The sequence below is a fragment of the Panthera leo genome, chromosome D1 (genome assembly GCF_018350215.1).
Source record: "Panthera leo isolate Ple1 chromosome D1, P.leo_Ple1_pat1.1, whole genome shotgun sequence".
Taxonomy (NCBI): domain Eukaryota; kingdom Metazoa; phylum Chordata; class Mammalia; order Carnivora; family Felidae; genus Panthera; species Panthera leo.
In genome coordinates, this window is record NC_056688.1 from 65,850,124 (window position 1) to 65,873,627 (window position 23,504).

Below are 23,504 nucleotides of genomic sequence, written 5' to 3' on the forward strand. Positions count from 1 at the left end.
CAATATATGGAAGCAAACCAAGTGTTCATCCATAAATGAATGGATATAGAAGTGGTACATATATACACACACAGTGGAATACTACTCAGCCATGAAAAGAATGAAATCCTGTCATTTGCAACAACATAGACAGATCTAGAGAGTATTATGCTAAGTGAAATAAGCCAGAGAAAGACAAATACCATATGATTTCACTCATATGTGGAATTTAAGAAACAAAACAAAGAAAAAAAAAGAAAAAAACCTTTTTTTTCTTTTTTTGAGAGAGAATGCTGAGTGTGGAACTTGACCTGGAGCTTGATCCCACAACCATGAGATCATGACTTGAGCCGAAATAAAGAGTCAGACGCTTAACCGACTGAGCCACCCAGGTGCTCCTAGACTCTTAAGCATACAGAACAAACTGGTGGATGCCAGGGGTGGGTGGGGGGATGGGTGAAATAGGTGAAGGGGATTAAGAGTACACTTATTGTGATGAGCACTGAGTTATGTACAGAATTATTGAATCACTATATTGAATACCTGAAACCAATACAGCACCGTATGTTAATTATACTTGAATTTTAAAAATTTTAAATAAAATAAGGGGCACCTGGGTGGCTCAGTCAGTTGAGCAGCTGACTTCAGCTCAGGTCATGATCTCACAGCTCATGATTTCGAGCCCCATGTCGGGCTCTGTACTGACAGCTCAGAGCCTAAAGCCCGCTTCAGATTGTGTCTCCGTCTCTCTGCCTCCCCATTGCCCCTGCTCACACTCTGTCTCTCTCTCTCAAAAATAAAAAAATAAACATTTAAAAAGAAACTTTAAAAAAAATTTTTAATAAATAAAATGGATGAAAATAAAACACATGTAGCTAAAATCAAAATATCAAGACTTGGGGCGCCTGGGTGGCGCAGCCGGTTAAGCGACCGACTTCAGCCAGGTCACGATCTCACGATCTCGCGGTCTGTGAGTTCGAGCCCCGCGTCAGGCTCTGGGCTGATGGCTCGGAGCCTGGAGCCTGTTTCCGATTCTGTGTCTCCCTCTCTCTCTGCCCCTCCCCCGTTCATGCTCTGTCTCTCTCTGTCCCAAAAATAAATAAAAAAAAAAAAAAAATATCAAGACTTGACTGTGTGATCAGGTATGTCAACTATGGTATCTCCATACAAGATACCTAGAAATGATGCCAAGATGAATATTATTGAAATGGAAGGATGTTAAGTGGTAAAAGCAGACTTCAAGATGACATGCACAGATATCTCCCATCTCTGTATCCCCAAGTCTTCTGGCTTCACAGGATTACCCTTTAACATTTAAATAAAAATGGCTGAGGGGCACCTGGGTGGCTCAGTTCGTTGGGCAACCGACTCTTGATTTCAGCTCAGGTCATCTCACAGTTCATGGGATCAAGCCCCACATTGGGCTCTGCACTGACAGCACAGAGCCTGCTTGGGATTCTCTCTCCCCCACACTCTCTCTGCCTCTCCCCCACTCACACTCTCTTTCAAAATAAACAAACATTTAACAAATGGCTGAAATCTTCATCCTATATACTGAGGAAAGTATATAGCAAATATACTTAAATGTAAGCAAATATATATAAGCAAATTCTGATGCCTTCCCCCAACACTAGTGCAAACATCCAGGTGCTTAGTTCTTATGTTTACTACGATTTCCTCTTCCTGCCACTCTCAGTTACCGTGGCATCCCACTTTCTGCAGCTGCTCCCTTTTCTATGTCCCTAGTAAACAAATATGGAACACTGACCCTTTTCCTTGATTTCCCCAAAGACTGTCTTACATGAGGCACTGCTGAGGGGGCTAAAGTTCTACATGGCACAGAAGACAACTTAAAATCAGCAGGAGGGGGGCACCTGGGTGGCTCAGTTGGTTAAGCATCCAACTGAGGCTCAGGTCATGATCTCACGGCTTGTGGTTTAAGCCCCACATCGAGTTTTGCACTGACAGTGCAGAGCCTGCATCAGATTCTCTGTCTCCCTCTCTCTCTGCCACTCCCCTGCTCATGCTCTCACTCTCTCTCTAAAATAAACATTAATATCAGCAGGAGGATTCCTGTTCCTACATGTCCTGGCTGACCCTGCTTCTTGGGGATTCTCACTGGACATTCTTCTCCCATCCCTGCCTTTCACCAAGTGGCTGGAACCCTCTCTAGAGGTCCTTACCTGCTACCAAACTACCAAATCTTTCAAGTCCTTTGTTTTCTTATACAGAGTATGAGGCCTCCTTTGAGGAATCTACTTTTCCCAGCAGAAAAATCTTGACCTTTCATATGCACAAGATGATCAAGAACCCTTTTGGGGTGCTTGGGTGGCTCAGTAGGTTAAATGTCTGACGCTTGATTTTGGCTCAGGTCATGATTCCAGGGCTGTGGGATCAAGCCCCTAATCAGGCTCCACGCTGCTTGAGATTCTCTCCCCCTCTGCCCTTCCCCTGCTTGCACACATGCTCTTTCAAAAATAAAATAAAATCTTAAAAAAAAAAAAAAAAAAAGAACTCTTTTAAGAGTCATTTCCTCCAACCTGAAAAAGCAGCCAGAGCCAGTTCTTCTGTTTGTCTTCCCATTACATGCGTAATGACTGTGCATTTTCTATAATAACTTTATGTATCATTTTGTAATTGTTTTGCAGGCTGAGCAAACTTCACAACGAGGTGAGCTACTGTGGTGGGCTGCGCTCACTCAATTCCAACTCTCACCACTATTGCCTCCAATCCTCAAAACTGAAACAAGAGGCACGAATTATTTTCTATAGGAGAGATACCACAGAAGTCAGGAGTTCAGCCCATGAGTAAGTATAAATGTCAAGTCCCATGACTGCAGCAACCACCCACAACTCCATGCCAGGCTGAGAAGACGCTCATTAGCGCAGTGTGGAATGTGGAGGCCAAGGGAGGTCCAGAGTTCCATAAGGCTGCTGAGCGCAGCGTGAACAGGTCAGCAACAGAACTCCAAGGACACATTTGGCCTGTGCAAACAAGCTGAGACCTTGTCCCAGGGGACCATGATGCCTTCCCCTTTCCTCTCTATTGATATCATCTGCCCAGGCCTGGCTCAGATGCTGTTCCCTTCCCTGGAAGCCTTCCCTGAAAGTCCTCTCTCTCACTAGCTCTGGTACAGCTGTGTGTCAAGTTAGTCCACCTTCCCCACAGTTTCCTCATCTGTAAAATGGGGGATAACAATATTTGTGAGAATCAAAGGAAAAATACTTATAAAGTAGTTAGAATGGTGCTTGTTTCAGGAATTAGTACTCCATAAGGTTAGTGAGCATCATCATCATCATCATTATTATTGTCACTATGTCCACAGACTTTGTCCTTGACCAAGGCATCTTACAAGCATATGTGGGAAGCTCTCCAGGCCCAGGGCAGGGCCTGGTATGATTTATCTCTATTCATCACATCCAGCCCAGGTGCCAGCACAGAACTTGTGCTCAATGCCGACTTGATTAAAACTTTGCAGAGAAGAAATAGGCCAACTAAGAAACTACACATGGGCATTACCTGCCCTGAAACCCAATTTGAATTAATTTTTGTATGTGATGCAAGGTAGGCATCCAACTTTATTCCTTTGCATGTAGATATCATTGTCTCAGCACCATTTGTTGAGACTATTCTTTTCCCATTGAATTATCTTGGCACTCTTGTCAAAAATAATTGACTGTGAATGTTAAGGATTTATTTCTGGACTCAATTCTACTTCACTGATCTACATGTCTGTCCTTCTGCCAATACCACACTGTCTTGATTACTGTGGTTTTGTAGTAAGTTTTAAAATTGGGAAGTGTGAGTTCTTCAACTTTGTTCTTCTTTTTCAAGCTTGTTTTGGCTATTTTGGATCCCTTGAATTTCCATATGAATTTTAGAATCAGTGTATCAATTCCTGCAAAGTCAAATGGAATACTGATAGAAACTGCAGCGAACTATATAGGTCAATTTAGGGAGTACTGCCATCTTACCAATATTGTCTTCCAATCCATGAATGTGGATTTCATTCTATTTACTTAGGTCTTCATTAATTTCCTTCAGTGATGTTTGGTAGTTTTCAGAGTATGTGATTTCTTTCATTAAAGATTCCTAAGTATTTTATTCTTTTTGGTACTATTGAACATAAAATTGTGTTAATTTAATTATCAGTTTGTTTATTGCTCCTTTATAGAAATATAACTTGTTTTTGTATATTGATCCTATATCTTGAAACCTTACTAAGCTCATTTATTAGTTCTAATAGCTTTTAGTAGACTCCTTAGGATTTTCTAAATACAAGATCATGTCATCTGCAGATATAGTTTTACTTCTTCGTTTCCAATTTGGAAGCATTTTGTTTAGTCTTCTTGCCTAATTGCTAGTGACTTGTTTTGGAAAACCATTTACTTGCTAGGTCTTTTAATCTTCAGCACACACCAGTAACAGGAGGTTAATGTGCTCATTTTACATATGAAGAAACTGAGAACAGGAAGGCACTCTACTTGAGTTTGTGGGACCCACAGTATTTTAAGACTGCAACATAGCTGCTTCAGCTTCCTAGATTAAAGTCTGCATTTGGGATTCAGCAACCTTATTCTTTTTTTTTTTTTTTTTTTTAATATATGAAATTTATTGTCAAATTGGTTTCCATACAACACCCAGTGCTCATCCCAAAAGGTGCCCTCCTCAATACCCATCACCCACCCTCCCCTCCCTCCCACCCCCCATCAACCCTCAGTTTGTTCTCAGCTTTTAAGAGTCTCGTATGCTTTGGCTCTCTCCCACTCTAACCTCATTTTTTTTTTTTCCTTCCCCTCCGCCATGGGTTTCTGTTAAGTTTCTCAGGATCCACATAAGAGTGAAAACATATGGTATTTGTCTTTCTCTGTATGGCTTATTTCACTTAGCATCACACTCTCCAATTCCATCCACGTTGCTACAAAGGGCCATATTTCATTCTTTCTCATTGCCATGTAGTACTCCATTGTGTATATAAACCACAATTTCTTTATCCATTCATCAGTTGATGGACATTTAGGCTTTTTTCACAATTTGGCTATTGTTGATAGTGCTGCTATAAACATTGGGGTACAAGTTCCCCTGTTCATCATCAGCAACCTTATTCTAAATAAAGAAATATCTAAGAGAATCACCTTTGTGAATTCAGTAAATTGAAATATGTTGCAAATAAAACCAAGCACCAATGTAATTCAAACTTCTGGTTGCTTTTTGCTACAAAACTGTATAAATCCATGTTGTCTCATCATGCTAGAGGGTTAAGCTTTGCAAACTGCACAATTAGGTGAGCAACTGTGGTGGGCTAAGGTCATGCAACTCCAGTTCTCACCAGTGTTTTCTCCAATTCCCAAAACTGAAATAAAGAGGCACAAACATAAGACCAGGAAGCTTTTACAAAGTCTTACAAGATCTTACTTAAAGGTTTCTTTATTAGGAGGCCTAACCCTGGGGCACCTGGATGGCTCAGTCAGTTGAGCGACCAACTTCAGCTCAGGTCATGATCTCACAGTTTGTGAGTTTGAGCCTTGCATTAGGCTCTATGCTGACAGCTCAGAGCCTGAAGCCTGCTTTGGATTCTGTGCCTCTGTTTCTCTGCCCCTCCCCTGCTTGCACTCTTTCTCTCTCAAAAAAAATAAATAAATAAACTTTAAAATAATAGTAATAATAAATAAACATTTTTTTAAAAAAAGAATAAGACCTATCCCTAATGTGTTCAATGTTTTTGGTTCTCAGTTGTAACATCAATGGGAACAGCAACATTTTGGAAAGTAGAACATTAAGATTCAAAGAGTTGTCTGGCCCAGGACTGCCCACAGAGGAAGGGAAGGTATTGTTTGCCCCCAAAGCCAGAACTTACCAAAGATGGAGCCGGAGATTAGGAACCAAGAGTTGGACCAAGATGAAAAGTAACATACAGTTTGATCAGTTTGGTCTAGGAATGGCTCTTGGTCAAGCACTGAGGTCAGCAATCAAGCAATTGAAACCAACCTTTCAGCAATTAATCCTGTAGTTCCAAGGTTGCCATGCAGCTCGAGTTAAAGGTCAGACCCTACAATAAGCCTCTTTCGGAAGTTGAGATCACTGCAACCCCAGTCTGAGGACAAAAGCAGAAATGTTCAGGGCCTGCCTTACCCTGGAGGAAACAGTAGCATGAGGGAAAGGCAGGGAGGAACCTCAAATTCCAAGGATTCTCGAGTGCTCAGCCAGCCCCACCTCCCTCAGAATCAATATGAGCAAAAGAAGTTCAAAAGAGCTTCAGGGTGTCCCATGGGTGACTGGGTCAGTAAGCACGGATATACACACCAACCCATACATTTTAATTTGGCTAAAAGCACAAGTCTGCACAGTGAACTGAAGTGTAGACTATGCATGCCTAAGGCCTAGGAGATACCCTTGACAACTCTTCTTTCTCAGCCTGTACCCAATCCATCACCAGGTCCTTTCAGTCTTGCCTCTGAAGCAACTCTAGACTCCCTTCCCTTTAATTCCACCATTCCTAGTCCAAGCTTCCATCATCTCCCCTTTGGCCACTAACTGGGATCCTCACATCCCTTCCTCAAAATGAAAATCTGGACATGTCACCCACCTCCAGGAAACTTTTGCATGACTTCTCAGAGCACAAATAGTAAACATAGAAGTCCTTCAGGTGGTCTCCATAGCCCTGCATAGCTGGGCTCCCGCTCTCTCTCAGCCTCAGCCCCACCACACTCCCCATTATCTTCTGCTCCAGTTGTGCAAGCCAGCCTTTGGAATTGTACGCTCTATGCTCCTTCCCAGCACAGACAGTTGGTATAACGTTGCTTCGTCTACCTAGACAGTCTTCCCTTCCTCCCCACTTGCCCAGTCAATTTCAACCTTCAACCTCAGGGAAGTCCTCCTGACCTCACTGAGTAGGCCAAATCCCCTAGGTTCTCATAGCACTGGGTGTCTTCATAGAATTTATCACAGTTGCAACTTAACATTTGAGTGACTTTTTAAAAATTGATATCTATCTTTGTTAGACTACAAACTCCATAAAGGCAAGAACCGTATTTATTAAAAAAAAATTTCAATGCAAAATTTAATGATGGGAATGCAAGCTGGTGCAGCCACTCTGGAAAACAGTATGGAGGTTCCTCAAAAAACTAAAAATAGAACTACCCTACAACCGAGCAACTTCACTACTAGGCATTTATCCAAGGGATACAGGTGTGCTGTTTCAAAGGGACAAATGCACCCCCATGCTTATAGCAGCACTATCAACAATAGCCAAAGGATGGAAAGAGTCCAAATGTCCATTGATGGATGAATGGATAAAGAAGATGTGGTGTGTATGTGTGTGTGTGTGTGTGTGTGTGTGTGTGTGTGTATACACATACACATACATACATACATACAATGGAGTACTCCTCGGCAATCAAAAGGAATGAAATCTTGCCATTTGCAACTATGTGGATGGAACTGGAGGGTATTATGCTAAGTGAAATTAGTCAAAGACAAAAATCATATGACTTCACTCATATGAGGACTTTAAGAGGCAAAACAGATGAACATATGAAAAGGGCAACAAAAATAATATAAAAACAGGGAGGGGGACAAAAGAGAAGAGACTCATAAATATGGAGAACAAACTGAGGGTTACGGGAAGGGTTGTGGGAGGGGGCATGGGCTAAATGGGTAAGGGGCATTAAGGAATCTACTCTTGAAATCATTGTTGCACTATATGCTAACTAATTTGGATGTAAATTTTAAAAAATTAAAAATGAAATTAAAAAAAATATTTAATGAGTGTCTGTGTACTTCATCCAGCTTCAACAATTAGAAAGTATCACAAAGTAGGCCCCTGGGATTCTGGAGCAAAACCATGCCATGTGCAACAGAGAATTATATACCTTTTGTGAAACAGCTCTTGGCACATGACTGGGCCCTGGTTTAGATGAAATGCTTGACCATGAGCATCAAGTGACAATACATCAAGAACTTCCCATTATGAACTGGGTTCTACCAAACCATAAAGTCGGGTAGTTCACTGTAAATGGAATAGTAGTTCACTGAAAAATGGACATGGTAACCAAGCTTGATTAGCTGATGGTCAGCTTCGTATGTGGGTGGAAAATAGAAATGGATAGTGGCTACATGACAATCACATTCAGGGACTGCCTTGAAAGACAGTGGGAAGCAAAGAAAAGCAAGGGGAAATCTTCCCAACGAGCAGAGCTGCAAACGGTACACTTGGTTATGGAAAGAGGGTTATATACAGGAGACTACATGTACATTCCTTAGCAGTGGCCAACGGTCTAGCTGACTAGTCAGGGGACTGGAAGAAAAACATCAAGAAGACTGGAGACAAGAAGGTCTGGGGAATAGGCATGTGGCTGGACATTTAGGAGTAGGCACAAAGTATGAAGATTTTTGTATCACACGTCAGTACACACCAGAGAGCATCTACCACCAAAAAGAACAACTGAGTAGATTAAATGACTCAGCCACTTTGTCATTGGCCATCCTGGAACTGGCACAACAGGCATATGAATGGAGTTGGTTATAGTGGCAGAGATGGAGGTCACACATAGGCGCAACAGCACAGACTCCCATGTTCCAAAACTAATCTAGCTACTGCTGTCTCTGCATGTCCAATCTGCCAGCAAAAGAGACCAATGCTCAGCCCAGATACAGCACTATTCCTTGAGGAAACCAGCCAGCCACTTGTTGGTAAATCAACTACATCAGGCCCCTTCCATTCTGGGAGGGCCAGCACTTCCTCTTCACAGGGATAGAGATATATTCTGGGAATAGGTTTGCTTTTTCTGTCCATAGAATCTCAGCCAGCACCAATATCCAAAAGCTTAGAGAATACCTAATCCTCAGGTACGGAATTCCATCCAGCATAGCATCCGACCAGCATACTCATTAGACAGTAAAGGAAGTTAGGGAGTGGGCCATAGCATTAAGTCATATATACCATACAGGTCATATAATACACTGCACCATCCAGATTCTGTCAATCTCAAAGAGAGCTGGAAGGGCCTACTGAAGGCACAAGTGAAGCAGTGGCTTCGATCATCTGAGGCAATAATCTGTAAGAATGGGGTGCCATCTTTCAGAATCTAGTATTTGCATTACATCAGAGACTTTTATGTGGGGCTAAGTCCCTAAGGAAAAATACTCAAGTCTAGGAACCAAGAGGCAGAAGAAAGAGTGACCACACTTACCATTACTTCCGAGGACTCACTGAAGGACATTGTGCCTTGTATATCTGCAAGTTACATATAAGTTCTGCAAAGATGGAAGTAATGGTCCCCAGAGGAGTCACAATCTTGTCAGGGGACACAGAGCTATTCTGTAGGTCCCAGTGCATTGAACAAGTGTCAGCTGCCACCATGGTACTTCGGACTTCTTGCAGCAGAAGACAAGAGACACCATCTTGGCAGAAACCATTGGGCCTGAACAACAGGAGGTGGCAGGGCTGTCTTTATACATTAGGGATGGGTAAAATACATGTGAAACCCAGAGAAATTGCTTCATAAATAACTGATTTGAATCCTGGGACAGAAAATGTACAAGATGAGCCTAGGTCATCTTGAAATTTCAGAAAGCAACTGCCAGAGTCATGTCAACCAACTCAGGAGGCAATTTGAAGAGGCTCCCAACAGGCAAGACGGGACAATAAAGATAGTAAGTGCAATGGAATGAAACCCATGAAATACACTTAAGTCTGTGAGTTCACAAAATTATTTTTAAAAAATAGCCACCTTCTGGGGCACCTGGGTTGCTCAGTTAGTTAAGCATCAGACTTTGGCTCAGGTCATGATCTTGCAGTTCATGAGTTCGAGCCCCACGTGGGATTCTCTCTCTCTCCCCTCTCTCTTCCTGCCCCTTCCCACTTGTGCTCTCTCAAAATAAATAAATAAACTTAAAAAGAAAAGTCACCTTCCAGGGTGCCTGGTGGCTCAGTCAGTGAAGCGTCCAACTCTTGATTTTAGCTCAGGTCATGATCTCATGGTTCATGGGATTGAGTCCTGTGTTGGGTGCTGCACTGACAGCATGGAGTCCGCTTGGGATTCTTTGTCTCTCTCCCTCTCTGCCCCTCCCCTGCTTGTTCTCTCTCTATCAAAAGAAATAAACTTTTTTAAAAAACCCTAAAAAATAATAATTAAAAAAATAGCCACCTTCTGATGATAGCAGGGAACCAGTCCACTACATTATCTTAAAAGTTAATAAAAAGAAAGAATTAAGTAAGTAAGCACTTACCCCACCTTTCCTATACACTCTACTGAGAAATCAAATACATGAAGGGCAGCATCTCCTTATAAAATTATTCCACCTAATAAATGAAACAAAATGATAGATTAGAATATCCCCATGTTGCAACCCCCCAGGGAATTACTTACAGGATGACAGCTGCTAATATCAAAAAAAGGGAACACTGGGGCACCTCGGTGGCTCAGTCAGTTGAGCATTTGATTCTTGATTTCAGCTCAGGTCATGATCCCAAGGTAGTGGGATCGAGTCCAGGGCTCCACAGTGAGCATGGAGCCTGCTTAAGATTCTCTCTCTCCCCTTCTGCCCCTCTCCCTGGCTGATACCCTCATTCTTTCTCTCTAAAATAAGAAAATAAGAAGAAATTTAAAAAGTGAACACCAGATATGACATGCTTTCTGATGAATGAGTATACCACCACCTATAGGGTCTCATCAAAGGGATCAAACCTGAGGCAAATCAGGTCCCTGGATCTAGCCGCTGATTCACAGGAAATGCAGAGAATGAAGGAGCACATTGAACTGAACCACCAGCATGAAATTAGCAAAATTCAAGCTGTGGGACTACATATCAAATAGCCCAGGTTCTTCCAGAGACAAACTGTAAGGAAAATAAAGGGGTAGAGGGGACCCCTTCGATTAAAAGAGACTTTAAAGATGTATCAAGTTAAAAACCAGTATGACTGCTATAGCATGTAGGGGTGTACACTTGAGTTACACAACAATAAACTTCAGGAAGTGGTTATTATAAAGGTCAAGAAGTTGGAAGGAAGGAGTGAGCTGAGACTGGGAACAAGGAGGACTCCAGGAAGGCTGATAAAGCTCTATTCTTGACCTGGGTGGTGGTTACAAGGGTGCTCACTCTGCAATAATTCACTGAGCTCATTTGTGTGCTTGTTTATTTATCAGTCTCTAAAATCTTAGAATCTGAGAAGCAATGAATTAGAGCAGGTGCAAATGCCGAAGCAGGCAGCACTTGAACTGAATGCATTGATCTACCCAGAGCTACTGGAGAGGCAATTGACTCAAGCATCCTTGAAATACTGAGCTACTGAACACGTCTGCTCTCTTCAATCACACATCATTTCAAAAAGGATTTGCAGATTATAAAACAAAATACAGTAGAAAGTGAGACATTCACAGCAGAATCAGCTGTTAGAAGGAATAGAGAGATAGATGGTCCCAGAAGAGTCTTGATTATAAAACATGATTCATACTCACTCTCTCAGCAATGACTGCTGGAAAAGGTGTTGCTCCTGCACTGTTTTGGCTGCCCGAGGCCACTAGCACCCTCCACTAAAGCACATATCCAAGTGCTGGGTGCTGTACACCCACCATACAGAACCATGAATGACTGGATAGTTCTATAAGTTAGACTCATCCCCACATACAGTGTCATCTACCTTTGACTAGCATGAGCACCTAAAAACTGGAAGACAAAGAAGTACTCCTAGGTTGCCTAAAAGAGACTCCCTCCCCTTATCCCCTAAGATGCAGGGACCTATTGTGGGTGAGTCTGTTGTGTGTTGTAATTTTTCAGGTCACACACTGCACCGGAGATACACAGTTGTCATGCCTCAACCCAGCAGTTGTGCTCTGACCACAGGTGTCCTCACGTCACACAGGAGGGCTGAAAGTGGCAGAAATATTCTTCACAGGTGGAAGTGTGCACTGGGAACGCCACATGCAGGTGACACGGCTCTGGTTTTTGGGTCAGCAGCATGTGGTCTTTCATTCAGCCCACATCTACTGAGCACAAGCAAAGTTCAAGGCTGTGGGATACTGTCAGCCTTTTCCTTGTCTCCTACTTTGTGGGTGTGGAGCCCCCAGATCTGCTCCCCTCCCCATCTCAGACTTGACTCTAGCACTAGACTTCCCCAAACTTTTTAATCTCCATGCCTTTGCTCACACTGTTCTGTCTATATTCAACATCCACTCCTTCTGACAATCCCCTACCCTGAGCACAACTCATCATGGTCAATACCCTCCCTGGTGTCATACTCCCCCACAGCACTTGCCTCTGAGTTCCTTGAGGACAGGGGGTCTGGGTCTCAGGAACGACAACAGGGTTTGATACAATAGGGTAGTAAGAACAACCAATATTCATCTAGCACTTACTACACATTTGACCCTGTTCCAGACATATGTATAGTCAACTAGTAACCACAACTCTAGTAGATGCAGGCACTATTATTATCATCATTCCCATTTTACAGATGGGAGTAAATGGAAGTTCAGGAATTAAGTAACTTGTTCTAGGACACATTAGCAGTGCAGGGATTTAACTGAAGGACTTTTGGCTCCATAGTCTGTCATCTTAACCACTGCCAATGAATTCATTTATTCCACAGATACTTACTGGGTACTTACTATGTGCCAGTTGCTACTTTGTGTCCTTCCCTCATAAAACTAACATTTAGAATTAGCAAATAATTAGTACAATGATTGTAGGTGTTCACAAGGAAAATAAAGCAGAATAAGGGGATAAAAGTGACTGATGGGATCTGTTAGTATTTTAGAGTGGTCGGGATGGGTCTCTCTGAGGACATCTGAGCAGAGACCTGAATCAAGCAAAGTAGTTGTCAGTGGAAAAGCCACAAGCTTGGAGACAGTTCTGGTAACTGCAAACTATTTATTGGATGTGTGGCCTTGGGCAAGTAAGTATACTTCTCTGACACTCAATTTCCTCACTTATAAACCAGCAATAATCTATACTTGCCTTACAGAGTTGTGAGGAAAAGGGGTAAGTCTGTGTGTAAAACACCTAGCTTAAGGTCATCTCTGGCCTAGGCCCACAACAGACATACATTCAGTGAGTTCCATGCTGCCCCTCTTGTCCAGCCAGGAATCTCCCTTCCCACTCCAGAAATGCTGCCTACCTCCCCAACTTCCAAAACACTGGACTCCCATGGCCCGTTCACACCACCTGCTGGCAGGATATTGCACTGCAGCTGTCCTCAAAACCAGTCCCTTTCCTCATCTCTTCAAAGGCCTTAGGTAGGCACTCACCACCACCAGCCAGTCACCAGGGATGGAGATGAAGGACAGACTTGCTCTGGCCCCTCCAGGAGCTCACAGCCTAGGGAGGTAGGCCCAACATGAAAGCAGCAATGATAATCCAGATAGGAGGTGCCAGCATCTAAGCAACTACAGGAACACAATGACGGAATGATTAACTGCGCCCAGGGAAGATTAGGGAAGGCTTCATAGTGTGTGACTCCCAAAGTGACCTTGAACAATGAACAGGAAGTAGGCACCAGGGGAGACATTCCAGGCAGAGAGAATAGTACAGGCAAAATCACGGAAGCATAAAAGAGGATATGAACTGGTTTGAGCCCACTACCTACCTGACCATGCTACATTTCTGGAACTTCCTGCAAAAGCAGCTTGGTTGAAGAATAAAACTGAAGGAAGCTGGTTTCCAGGACTCTCATAAAGCTCTACCACCTATCATCCTGGGAAAAACAAATCCTTCTCTCAAGAAAAACCTTCCCCCCCCCCCCCCCCCCCCCGAGGGCAGATACGGTCTCATGTGCCTTATGTTTCCACCCCTGGTCTTCCTTACCCTTCAAGAAACACCCACCCTTGTCTCAGTCAAGTGACAACCTTTGAAACCTTGGCCAGGTCTTTCCCCCTCTGTGCCTCAGCCTCCTCCTCTGTGGAGTGGGAAAATAACCCTTATTTGCATCCTTCTCAAACAGCCATTTAAGTTGACAACTATGAAAGCTCATGGTGCTGCAGTGGGAAGGACCCAGACCCAGGAGATGCCAGGTCCTGAGGGGCACCCTGGGCAGCTGCGGAGGGAGGAGCTCGCACTGGTCCTCTCACACAGACCAAACCGTAGCCCCCCACCACCCATTGCTCATAAACCCCCATTAAAGTCAGGGATCCATGCAGTTTTGTTTCAGGTGTTTTATTAAGTGGGCCATACTGTAGCTGGTTTCTAGGTTGCAAAACAACATAAATTTAACAATAATAACATAGCCAGTTAGACTGTGACAAGCTTTTTCCTTCTTTAAAAAAAAAGAAAAGAAAAGAAAAAGAAAGACTTAAAACACACAATGGAGGGTTAAATAAATAGGAAAAAAAAGAAAAAGAAACCCTGTTAAGACATGCTTATGTTTACTTCTGTGCAGCTGTGTGCCAAGAGGAAGCATGATCTTCTGCATGATGGTGCATCCCGGCATGTCTCCGTTCCAAATAATACTGACAGAAACAGAAAAGATGTGGGACTGACTCATCAGTGCTTACAGAGGCACTGCTAAAAATCCCTTTGATTGGAGCTTGGGGCTTCCCACCCAGCACACCTGTGTGTGGCCGGTGAAAGCCAAATATCCGTAACAATGTTAATCTAGAAAACATTAGTTTAAAAACAATGTGGAATGGCCTCATGACCAGCGCAGTGAGGAAGCAGAACTGCCCCGCCCGCGACGCAGGCTCAGTCTGGGGAGGCCGCAGGCTCCCAGCAGCGGCCACGGCGAGGGAGGGCACCAGCTTCAAAATAAGCGGCACCAACCTCGTCTCCCTCTCCCTATCACTCTTTCACATGAAAGTGTGTAAAAAGCAAATCAGCAAATAAACTCTAAAATAGATTATTTATTCCAAAAATCCTCTACTTTTCTTTTTACAGTGAGTGTACATCTCCTCTCCGTCTCCTGCTCAACTCGCTTAAATCCCTTTGGGTAGAAGGGTCAGAGCTGCAGGGTGAGTCTCTCTCGGTCCTACTGCTAGCTGGTGCTGGGAGGTCAGATGTCGATGCCCTTGACAAGGGACGTCTCCAGCGTGATGTTGAACTCCTGCAATGTCTGCAGCACGCGGATCAAGGAATTGACAAGTGTGTGGTCTTTGATGAGCGCCACATCTTCATACATGTGTGCGGTGATGGGACAGTCGGCCAGCAGGGCAATCCAGTGGTGTAGGAGGTGATCTCTGGCAGAGAAGGGTCAGTCCAGATGGGTCAGAAGGGAAGTGGAAGGGAGACAGTTAGTACAAGGCCAAGGAGGAAACTTGCTCCATCACTCCTTGAACAAAGTCTAAAGCTGGAGAAGTGGATAGCTTCCCCAACCCCCTTTCCCTCCCCTAATAGCTCTTGGCAAAGAGGCCTTACATCGCTTTAAAAGGCTCCTATTAGGGACTACTCAGTCCCAGGGACAACAACCCAATCTGAGCCAAATCAACCCAGTTACCTGCCACGAGGCCCACACCTCCTCTCCTGTCTCCCCCTGCCTCCCTAGACCAGCCCACCACCAACCAGACTCCAGGACCAATCAACACCACCTCCTCCATCTCAACAGCCCATCTGTCCCAGAGCACTACTCCTCCCCAGAGCTATCACCACCAGGAATAATCCTAAGAGCTCACATCCACATAGCATTTGGCATGTGCCAGACACTGTTTTAAGAGATTTAACCTTCATAACAACCCTGTGATATGAGGTAGGTGCTATTAGTGCTATTACTAGCCCCACTTTATAGATGAAGAAATTGACAAAGGTTAAATAGCTTGTCCAAGTTCATATGGCTAGGAAATGGCTGATCTGAGAATATGAACCTAGTGAATCTGGTTCCAGAGTCCGTTTTTAAGTACAACGCCAACTCCCTCTCTTCCCTGGCCCAAATAAACTACTGCCTTAAATTTATTTGGTTTTCACACCCTCATGTCACCCACTGGAATAGTCCCTAACAATCTTATCCACTCTGATGCATACCACCCATGGTATCAAATTCATATCATTTCAGTCGCCTGTTTAAACAACTCTGTTCTGATATGGAAGGGTTCCCTGTCCCAGCTCCCCAAGGCCCCCATCCTTTCAACTGTTTCCTACAACTGCCCTTCCCAAGTTTACCTGTTATTTCCTAACCCCACACTCTTTGCTTCCTTTAGGGCCTCTCTGCTAGTTCTGTCTGCTTCAAACTCTCTCCCCACTTCTACCCTTCCATTAAGGCTCAACTCAAATACCACCTCCTCCCCTCTCTGATCTTTCTCCTCTACAGTTTCAGCATACCTTATGAATGCTCCTTTTGGGACTCTCACAACCTTCTGCCTTATACTGTACTTAATTAGGACAAGTAAGCTTCTAAATGGTAGGGACCATGTTTTATTCAGCTCATTCCCACTGTCTTCCATCAGGCCTGGAACATTTGAATGGTTGTTGGAAGGAATGACTAGATATACTCTACTTCAAATTTCACCAGTGGGATGGTTTTATTCCTTCCCATCAAAATGGGCCTCCACCCAGTTACACACACCCTCATTGCCACCCCTACACATCCCCACACATAGGCTTGGTACATGAAGGAAATTAAGGGTTTCCAAGGTCTCACCTGTTGGGCGGCATCTGGTCATTAGCTGCTCCCACCCCCTGCACCACACTAGGCTCCCAGCACCACCTCCAAGGTGGCGCCGTGCACTCTGGGCCATGAGGCTGCAGTACCTGGCTCCCAAGCACACCAGCATCTGAAACTTGCCGTCCTTGCCAATGTTCCGGGGAGTATTATTGATTGCAGTGACAAATCGGCAGAAGTTCCGGGCCCTTGTATGCCAGTTTTCCTCAGGGACAAGTTCGTTCTGCTCCAAAGTCTCATAATAGGTTTGTGCTTTTTCTGTGAAGAGCAGAAAAGTTTGCCAGTGACAAAGGCTCTCAAAACCAACCCATCCATGACTGCCCTGCAGGCCACTAGCCATGGGCCTCTCCATGTTGGTGCTAGGTAACTTAATGTGAGTAACATGAACGTTTTGACATCATTGGTCACATTTCAAAATGTAAAGTCCCTGTTCTTAGGTTTTAAATTTCTTTATGTGGCCCTTGATAGAAAATGGTCCTTTCTCTACTCTGAAGATAAAAAAGAAAAAAAAAAAGAAAAAAGAAACCCTTAAGGGAGAAACTTCTTGTATAAAAATTCTTCAAGTGGGTACAACACAGTGTTTGGGCTCCAAATGCTATCAACTGGCCTTTTGGACCTACAAGGAGAAAGTGTGAGGACTGAGTAACTTCAAGAAAAGTCAAGGCAAACAAACAACAGATCTAATTTGAGAGTCACCTGGTTGGGCTTCTGCCTCTCAGATTCCAGCGTTCAGCACCCACATTATGTTGGTGAGTTCCCATGTCTCTGCATGCTTTCCCACCCTCAGACCCTGGTCCAACTCACCCAAGAAATCCCAAATGAAGACATTTTTGAAGAGCCGGGGGGATTTAAATCCATGTTGGAAAGCCTGTTCCAGGGCCGAGACAAGGCCACATTCTCCACAGAGCAACAGCGTCAGACTGCCTCGCTATGGAAGGAAACAGGAGAGAGTGCCAGGCTTGCCTCAGCCAAACTGCCTTCCCACCACTGCTTCCCCAAACCCATAGCCCACAGCTGGGAGGGCAGCAAAAGATAGGCTGGGATCCTGTCTATTTCCCCCAGTACCCGGCACAGTGAATGACACAGAGCAGCTGTCAGTGAATAGCTAATGAACAGATGATGGATCTGGGTCCTCAGAAGTGGGACAAAGCCAGAGTGACCTCCGTTCAGCGAGGCTCAGACAAATCCAGAAGAAGACAGGAATACACACTGTTCATGAGGGGCCCAGGGACTCTGTTGGGTCATCAGTGTATAGTGAAAACAGGGTAACCTAAGGCAGAGGCCCCTGAGGAAACAATCTGCTCAATGTCAAACTGAGACACACACTCTAGACTCTGCGTTGCCCATAGTACATGGCCCTGGAAAAAGATCATTCTCTTTTATTCAATATAAAGCCCAGGTTTGGAGGGCAGAAAGGCTCACCTCTTTCTCAGGCTTATGGAAGTGCTTCACAATTCCATTGACTGCCTCCCCGATGGACTCCTGGATCTGCCCAGTGTTCAGCTCTGATAAAAATCAAGAAGACATCCCTAACCAATCTCAGAGGCTAATAGTGCTTAGCTGACTGAGCACAAGACTGAGGACATAGGAAGGGCTCATGGGAGAAGCAGGACACTGGGAAGCTGGACCCTGGAAACAGTGGCTCTTGCCTATCCAACTTTGCTAAGCTAGCCCTTCCTAAAATCTTGGGGGGAAAGCAAAAGCTAATACCTTAGAGTTCCGTCTCTAAAAGATACAGGTAAAGTTTATTTCCCATTTTACCCTGGAATCTTTGGCAACCAAAAGAGGTCCACAACTTGTCTGCGAGGCCCAGGAATCATGAAGGACAAGGCCAGAAAGTAGATCCCTCTCCTTTCTAGAATCACAAACAAAATGGTACAGAGGACCAGGGCAGGCTGTATGAACTCTCCCTTCTCCTTCCAGACCTCTAAGAAGTGTGACACCCCCTGAGCCTGACACACACACACTGATTCTTGAGAGGAAGGTGACAAATGCCTAAGGCTACTTTGCTAGAACAGCTGGTTCCTGAGGCAGCTGCATAGGCTGGGATCTGGACACCCATATCAGGGCTTCCAGAGATGTGCCCACATCCCCCACCTGGGTAGCACAAGGGCCCAGCCCTCCTCCCACTTACTGGGCTTGTTGTTGGGTGAGATGGTAACGAGCCTCCGGATGACACTAGGGGACTGCTGCAGGGGCGGGGTCCGGCACGGTCTCTCATCCACCTCAGGCTGGGACGTGAGCAGCTCCCCAACCAGGACCCGCTCCAGGCTCCCGTCGTCTATGCCCTTTCCCAACCACCGGCCACATGGGAACCTAAAGGTCAGGCAATGGCCTGTCAGAGCTGCCAGTTCCTCCAGTGTCCCTTCTCCTTGCTGCTCAGCAAAAGCCATCAAAAAGCCAAACCTTGGAGACAGGCTCTGAAACCAGGCTAGGGATCCCTCAAGACCCTGCCCATTCATCCCACTGTGCATCATCGAGAAGCCACCTGAATGATGGGTGGCCTGGAACCTGTGTACAGCAACATCATATATCTTTGCTTGGAAATCTCTCCTAATTCTTTTCAGGCACGTAAGACAGGGCCAAACAGGAAGTTACCTCAGTCCACCACAACCTAAAGAGTCTTCTTGAGAACTCTACATACCCACAGATCAAACACAGCCCCTGGCACCTGGCAGTACACCTTGCCCCACTATCTTAGATATCTTAGCCGAGGGAACACTTACTTGTAGGTATGTCCTGTGATCTCATTCCTGACCATCACATATTCCACCAACCATTTGGCATACAGTCCAGAGTTGTCATGGCCTATCTGTACCGTAGTGAGCTTCCCCAAGTTCTGGCACTGTGAAAGAACAGTCAGATAAAGAAGGTGCGTAGGTCAAGAAAATAAGAGAAAAGAAAGGCATTGCTCAGAGGCACAGATCTGACTGGTTGCCTGCAATCTGGCCCCTCAGCATCTGCAGAGGAAGAACTCATGGCTCCACCTACCACTAAGGCTGGTAGTACAGCACTGTCTCATGAGGGGGAAATGACTGAGAAAGAAGGTGCTACTACCTAGAGGAAGAATATGGCCTAAGAGCAGAAGCAGTCTGAGATTCAGAGCTGTCTGTGACACAGGCTCAGCAACTGAAAGAATTCTTGGGGATTTCTCAATACACCGTGGGCAGGGAGACACGCAAGTCCAGATGAGTAAGTGCCTTCCAGCCAGAGACCACTTAGACAGGGTGGGCTCCCTCGTCCTTGGGCCAATCCTTGACTCCGGCCTCTGATCATCTCAGGACAGGTCAACTGTGTTGATGCATAATACCATAAGGGCAAGACCATCATAAAACCCTGCAGAAAACTTCTGTAGGCAGCTGTTACAAACTCAGATCCCCACTGAGCCTAGGGTTGTGGTCCCTGGATAACACATACCTCAAAAGTCATCTCTAACACGTTCCTGGGAATCTGCAGGATCTGTGTTTCACCCAGTTCTCCAGAGATGCAGATCCATGGGTTGGCGGTGAACATGGAGCCTCCCAGCTTCTTGCTTGGTACAATCAGGATATGGTACGGGATCACTGTTTTGGGGAAGCCACAAAGGCATTGAGAAGGATCAGGAATCCCTCCCATACCTGAAAGGGCCCTGACCTGTCCAGGTGTGCTGGCATAACTGTGGCCCCTATTGTACTGGCCCCAGCGGAGCTGGGAGCAGCAGGTCCCAGGACCTAATCTCTGGCTGGCTTAGAATATTAGCCAATCCTACCCTCAGTCTCACTCCTCTTAGGGTTACTACCCAAACATCAAAGATCCAAACCCATCTTCAGGCCCAGAGCTAAGTGAACTTGTTCCCTAAATAGTATCACCAACTCCATGTTGTATTGAATTGCTTTGGAGAGCACTTTTCAGTCTATAACCTCATGAACTCTAATAACAATCTCCAGAGAGGCCATACCGGTCTTACAATGCCTTTTCTGAGGTACCGAAAGGGAAATCGTTCCCCTGAATCTCCTAAGCTCCAGTACAGTGTTGTTTCTCCTGTAGCCTATAAACCCTCATCTCTGAGAGGGAGGATGGGTGTCATGTAGAAACAAGATTCCACACTGCTGAAGCTGCTGAGTCACTGGCCACACAATGAGCCATGGGGCAAATTCAGAGACTACCCCCTACTGAACAGGGCATCCTGGCACCAAAGAAAGGTAAGGCTTCAAGGCCCTTCCTTAGACCATACTGAACCCTCTTCCTCACTCTGTAAACAGAGACTTAGGCCCACAGCAGAGATCAACTCTGCTCACAGAAATATAATGAGTTAGGACACAGCAAGGCCTGGACCCAAATCTCCCACCACAACCTAGATTTTTTTCTGCTACTTCAGGAAGAGTTGTCTTTCCCTGTGGGCTGGTCTGAAACCCAGGATGCTGAATGATTCCCTCAGCCCAAAACAAAAGGGAGATTTCTTTACAGGTGTACAAACAGGGCAGTGAACTTCACCAACCGCCCAACTCCACTCCACCTTCATTGCCTTAGGTCCCCAGAGCAGTACTAGGACAACAGTAACAACACGATGGCCAAAAAGACTGAACTTCCCAGTTAAGAACAAGAATAAGAAGCTTTGGAGAAAAAACAACCTCCAAGGAGGGCTAATGCACCTCTCTGCCACAGAAGCAAAAGGCAAGTAGAAAGTGCAAGTGGCAATCTTCTTTCTTTAAAAAGGGGACAGTGAGTTAGCCTCCAGCAAGCTCATGAAGATTGGCATTGAGAAGGCTAGTTGGGGAACACAGGGCTACTCACGGATAGTTGTGAAGACATTGGTGAAGCAAAAGTAATCAACGGCATTGAAAGAGAGGAGGTGATAGAGGAACTGCTCCTTCTCGTCGTCACAGCGCAGGAAGGCATAGCGCTTGTACAACTTTCTGTCGGAGAGGAGGCAATACATCAGTCCCCCAGCCAAAAGGAGGGGAAAGAGACTAGAATTACTCAGTTCTGGAAGGAGACAGCTAAGGGAAGAGTAAGATGTCAAGCTTCAAGTTCCTTAGAGCCACCTAAAAAATGGAACAAAGCCGGCTTCTCCATTGAAATGAGGGCTAGAGGGAAAGTGGCTGAAACTACAGCAGGAACAATAAAAACCAAACTCTACCCGTGTCTAAGGGTTGATGCTACTATAATGCGGTGTCAGAGGTCATGGGACCTCCTTTCCTAAACTGGGGGCTGGAACTATCACCCCTCAGGGATGACACAGGCCTTCTCAGGCTTCTAGCTAAGGCATCACTAGCTAGTGTGTGCTGTGGGAATAGCAATGGCAGAAGGTCTGTGACTGCCATTCATTACCAGAGCCAGCCTCACACCCTCAGCAGACCTAAGACCCCTGAGTCAGAACACTGTTCTGAATGTGAATGTAAGCACAGGACAGTTTCAGAGTTAATAAAGGGAATAACCCAGGTCACAGGCAAGGAAGAGCTGCACACATCATGTCCTTCCCCTCTTTTCAAATTTTCTCCTATCCCCATCCCCATCCTCACTTATTTATCAAAGGCCAACTCCTTTGCCTGACATTGTAGACACTTTGCAACAGTAATGATACCTTCCCCAAATAGAGGGGACATAAATAGCCATGTGCACAGGCCTTCAGCACAGAGAAACACACAGAGAATCCAAGAAGGTAACCATCTTGGCTGCCAAGACTGCAATCACCATGGCCAAAGAGGTAGAGATTTAGTAAACCTGTGAGGTTCTATTTATAAGGCACACCCAAGAGATTAATTCACCAGCCAGGGCCTACTATATGCAGGTGCTGGAGAGAGAAACACCTATCCTCAAATACAGTCCAGGTGAATAAATTAGGTAAAGGCCATGGTATAACACTGCCCATAATGAGGTGCAAGTGAAAGGCTCTCTCTGGGAATTTAAAGAGCAATAAGCTTCAGTGGTCCTAGAAAAGGAGAGGCCTAAAGGACAGCATGAATTTAGACAGGTGTTGCAGAAGAAAGAGGACGGGGTGTGAAAACCAGTTTGGCTGGAGTTGAGGACCCAGGGAGGTGATCAGTTAGCAATGAGGCTGAAAGGTTAGGCCACAGTCAAATGAAGAAAGACTCTAAATATTCAGGCTAAAGAGTTTGCAACTTGCCCTACAAGTAGTCAGTTTTGGCAATTTACCTTAGAAGTAGAAAGCCACAACCAGTTTCAGAAAATTTCATTTTAGTGTAGCTGAGGGGTGAAAGGGCATATGAGTAAAACTAAGACAGCAGCACCAGATAAGAAAACAGGTGGAGGCAGAAGTTAAGGACCTGAAATGTGCATGTGGAAGGTAAAGCAAAGCAAGGAGTCAAACTAGACACCAAATTTCAAAGCAGGTTCAGAGAGAAGAGTGGTGACATTAACAAAAAAAATTTGAAAGGTGGTTATGGTGAAGACTCTGTGGAACTTGGTTTTGTTCTCTCTGAGCTAAAGGTAAGATATCTGAATGGAAATAAATGCAGGACTGGAGCTCAGAAGAAAAGTCAAAGCTTGAGCTTCAGATGTGGAAGTCACCGGATAGGTAACAGAAGTCATGAGAATAGGTGAGATCACTAAGTGAGAGAAAAAGCGTGAAAAGAATGTGTGTGCATGCAGAGAACTGGGGAATGTGGAAGCCAACACCCTGGAAAGAGTAGGGGGAGAAAAAGAACAGGATGATATAAGGTCACGGCAGTCATGCAAAGTGAGTGTCAAGGTAGAGCAGCTACCACACAGCATCACTGTAGGGAGGTCAAGGAGAAACCACGTGAGCTCACTGTATAGGAGCTAACTTTTCCCCCTAAACTATACAGCTCCCTTATCCTGCCTCAACCTTACCCCCTTCTCCAAGCTGTCAACAGTGTTGGAGGCTACCTGGAAATCGCAGAGTCAGGACCATTGTATCAAGATACACTCTCCAAGGCTACCTCCTCCTGTCTGTGCAGTTATGCACACATTTTATGTGCCC

General features: G+C 45.0%; 1 protein-coding gene across 2 annotated transcripts in view; it reads right to left on the minus strand.

The window, feature by feature from the left end:
- Positions 1 to 14,114: 14,114 nt before the first annotated feature.
- The window catches only part of DENND5A (DENN domain containing 5A), a 119,126-nt gene continuing 109,736 nt past the window's right edge, over positions 14,115 to 23,504 (minus strand). For both annotated transcript variants that reach the window (XM_042904571.1, XM_042904569.1), the window contains 8 exons: positions 21,335 to 21,456; positions 19,979 to 20,124; positions 19,288 to 19,406; positions 18,696 to 18,877; positions 17,984 to 18,066; positions 17,366 to 17,489; positions 16,651 to 16,819; positions 14,115 to 15,146 (listed from right to left, as the gene is read on the minus strand). In XM_042904571.1, coding sequence (XP_042760505.1) covers positions 14,963 to 15,146; positions 16,651 to 16,819; positions 17,366 to 17,489; positions 17,984 to 18,066; positions 18,696 to 18,877; positions 19,288 to 19,406; positions 19,979 to 20,124; positions 21,335 to 21,456 — 1,129 coding nt within the window. In that variant the 3' untranslated portion in view covers positions 14,115 to 14,962. The remainder of the gene's footprint in view (positions 15,147 to 16,650; positions 16,820 to 17,365; positions 17,490 to 17,983; positions 18,067 to 18,695; positions 18,878 to 19,287; positions 19,407 to 19,978; positions 20,125 to 21,334; positions 21,457 to 23,504) is intronic.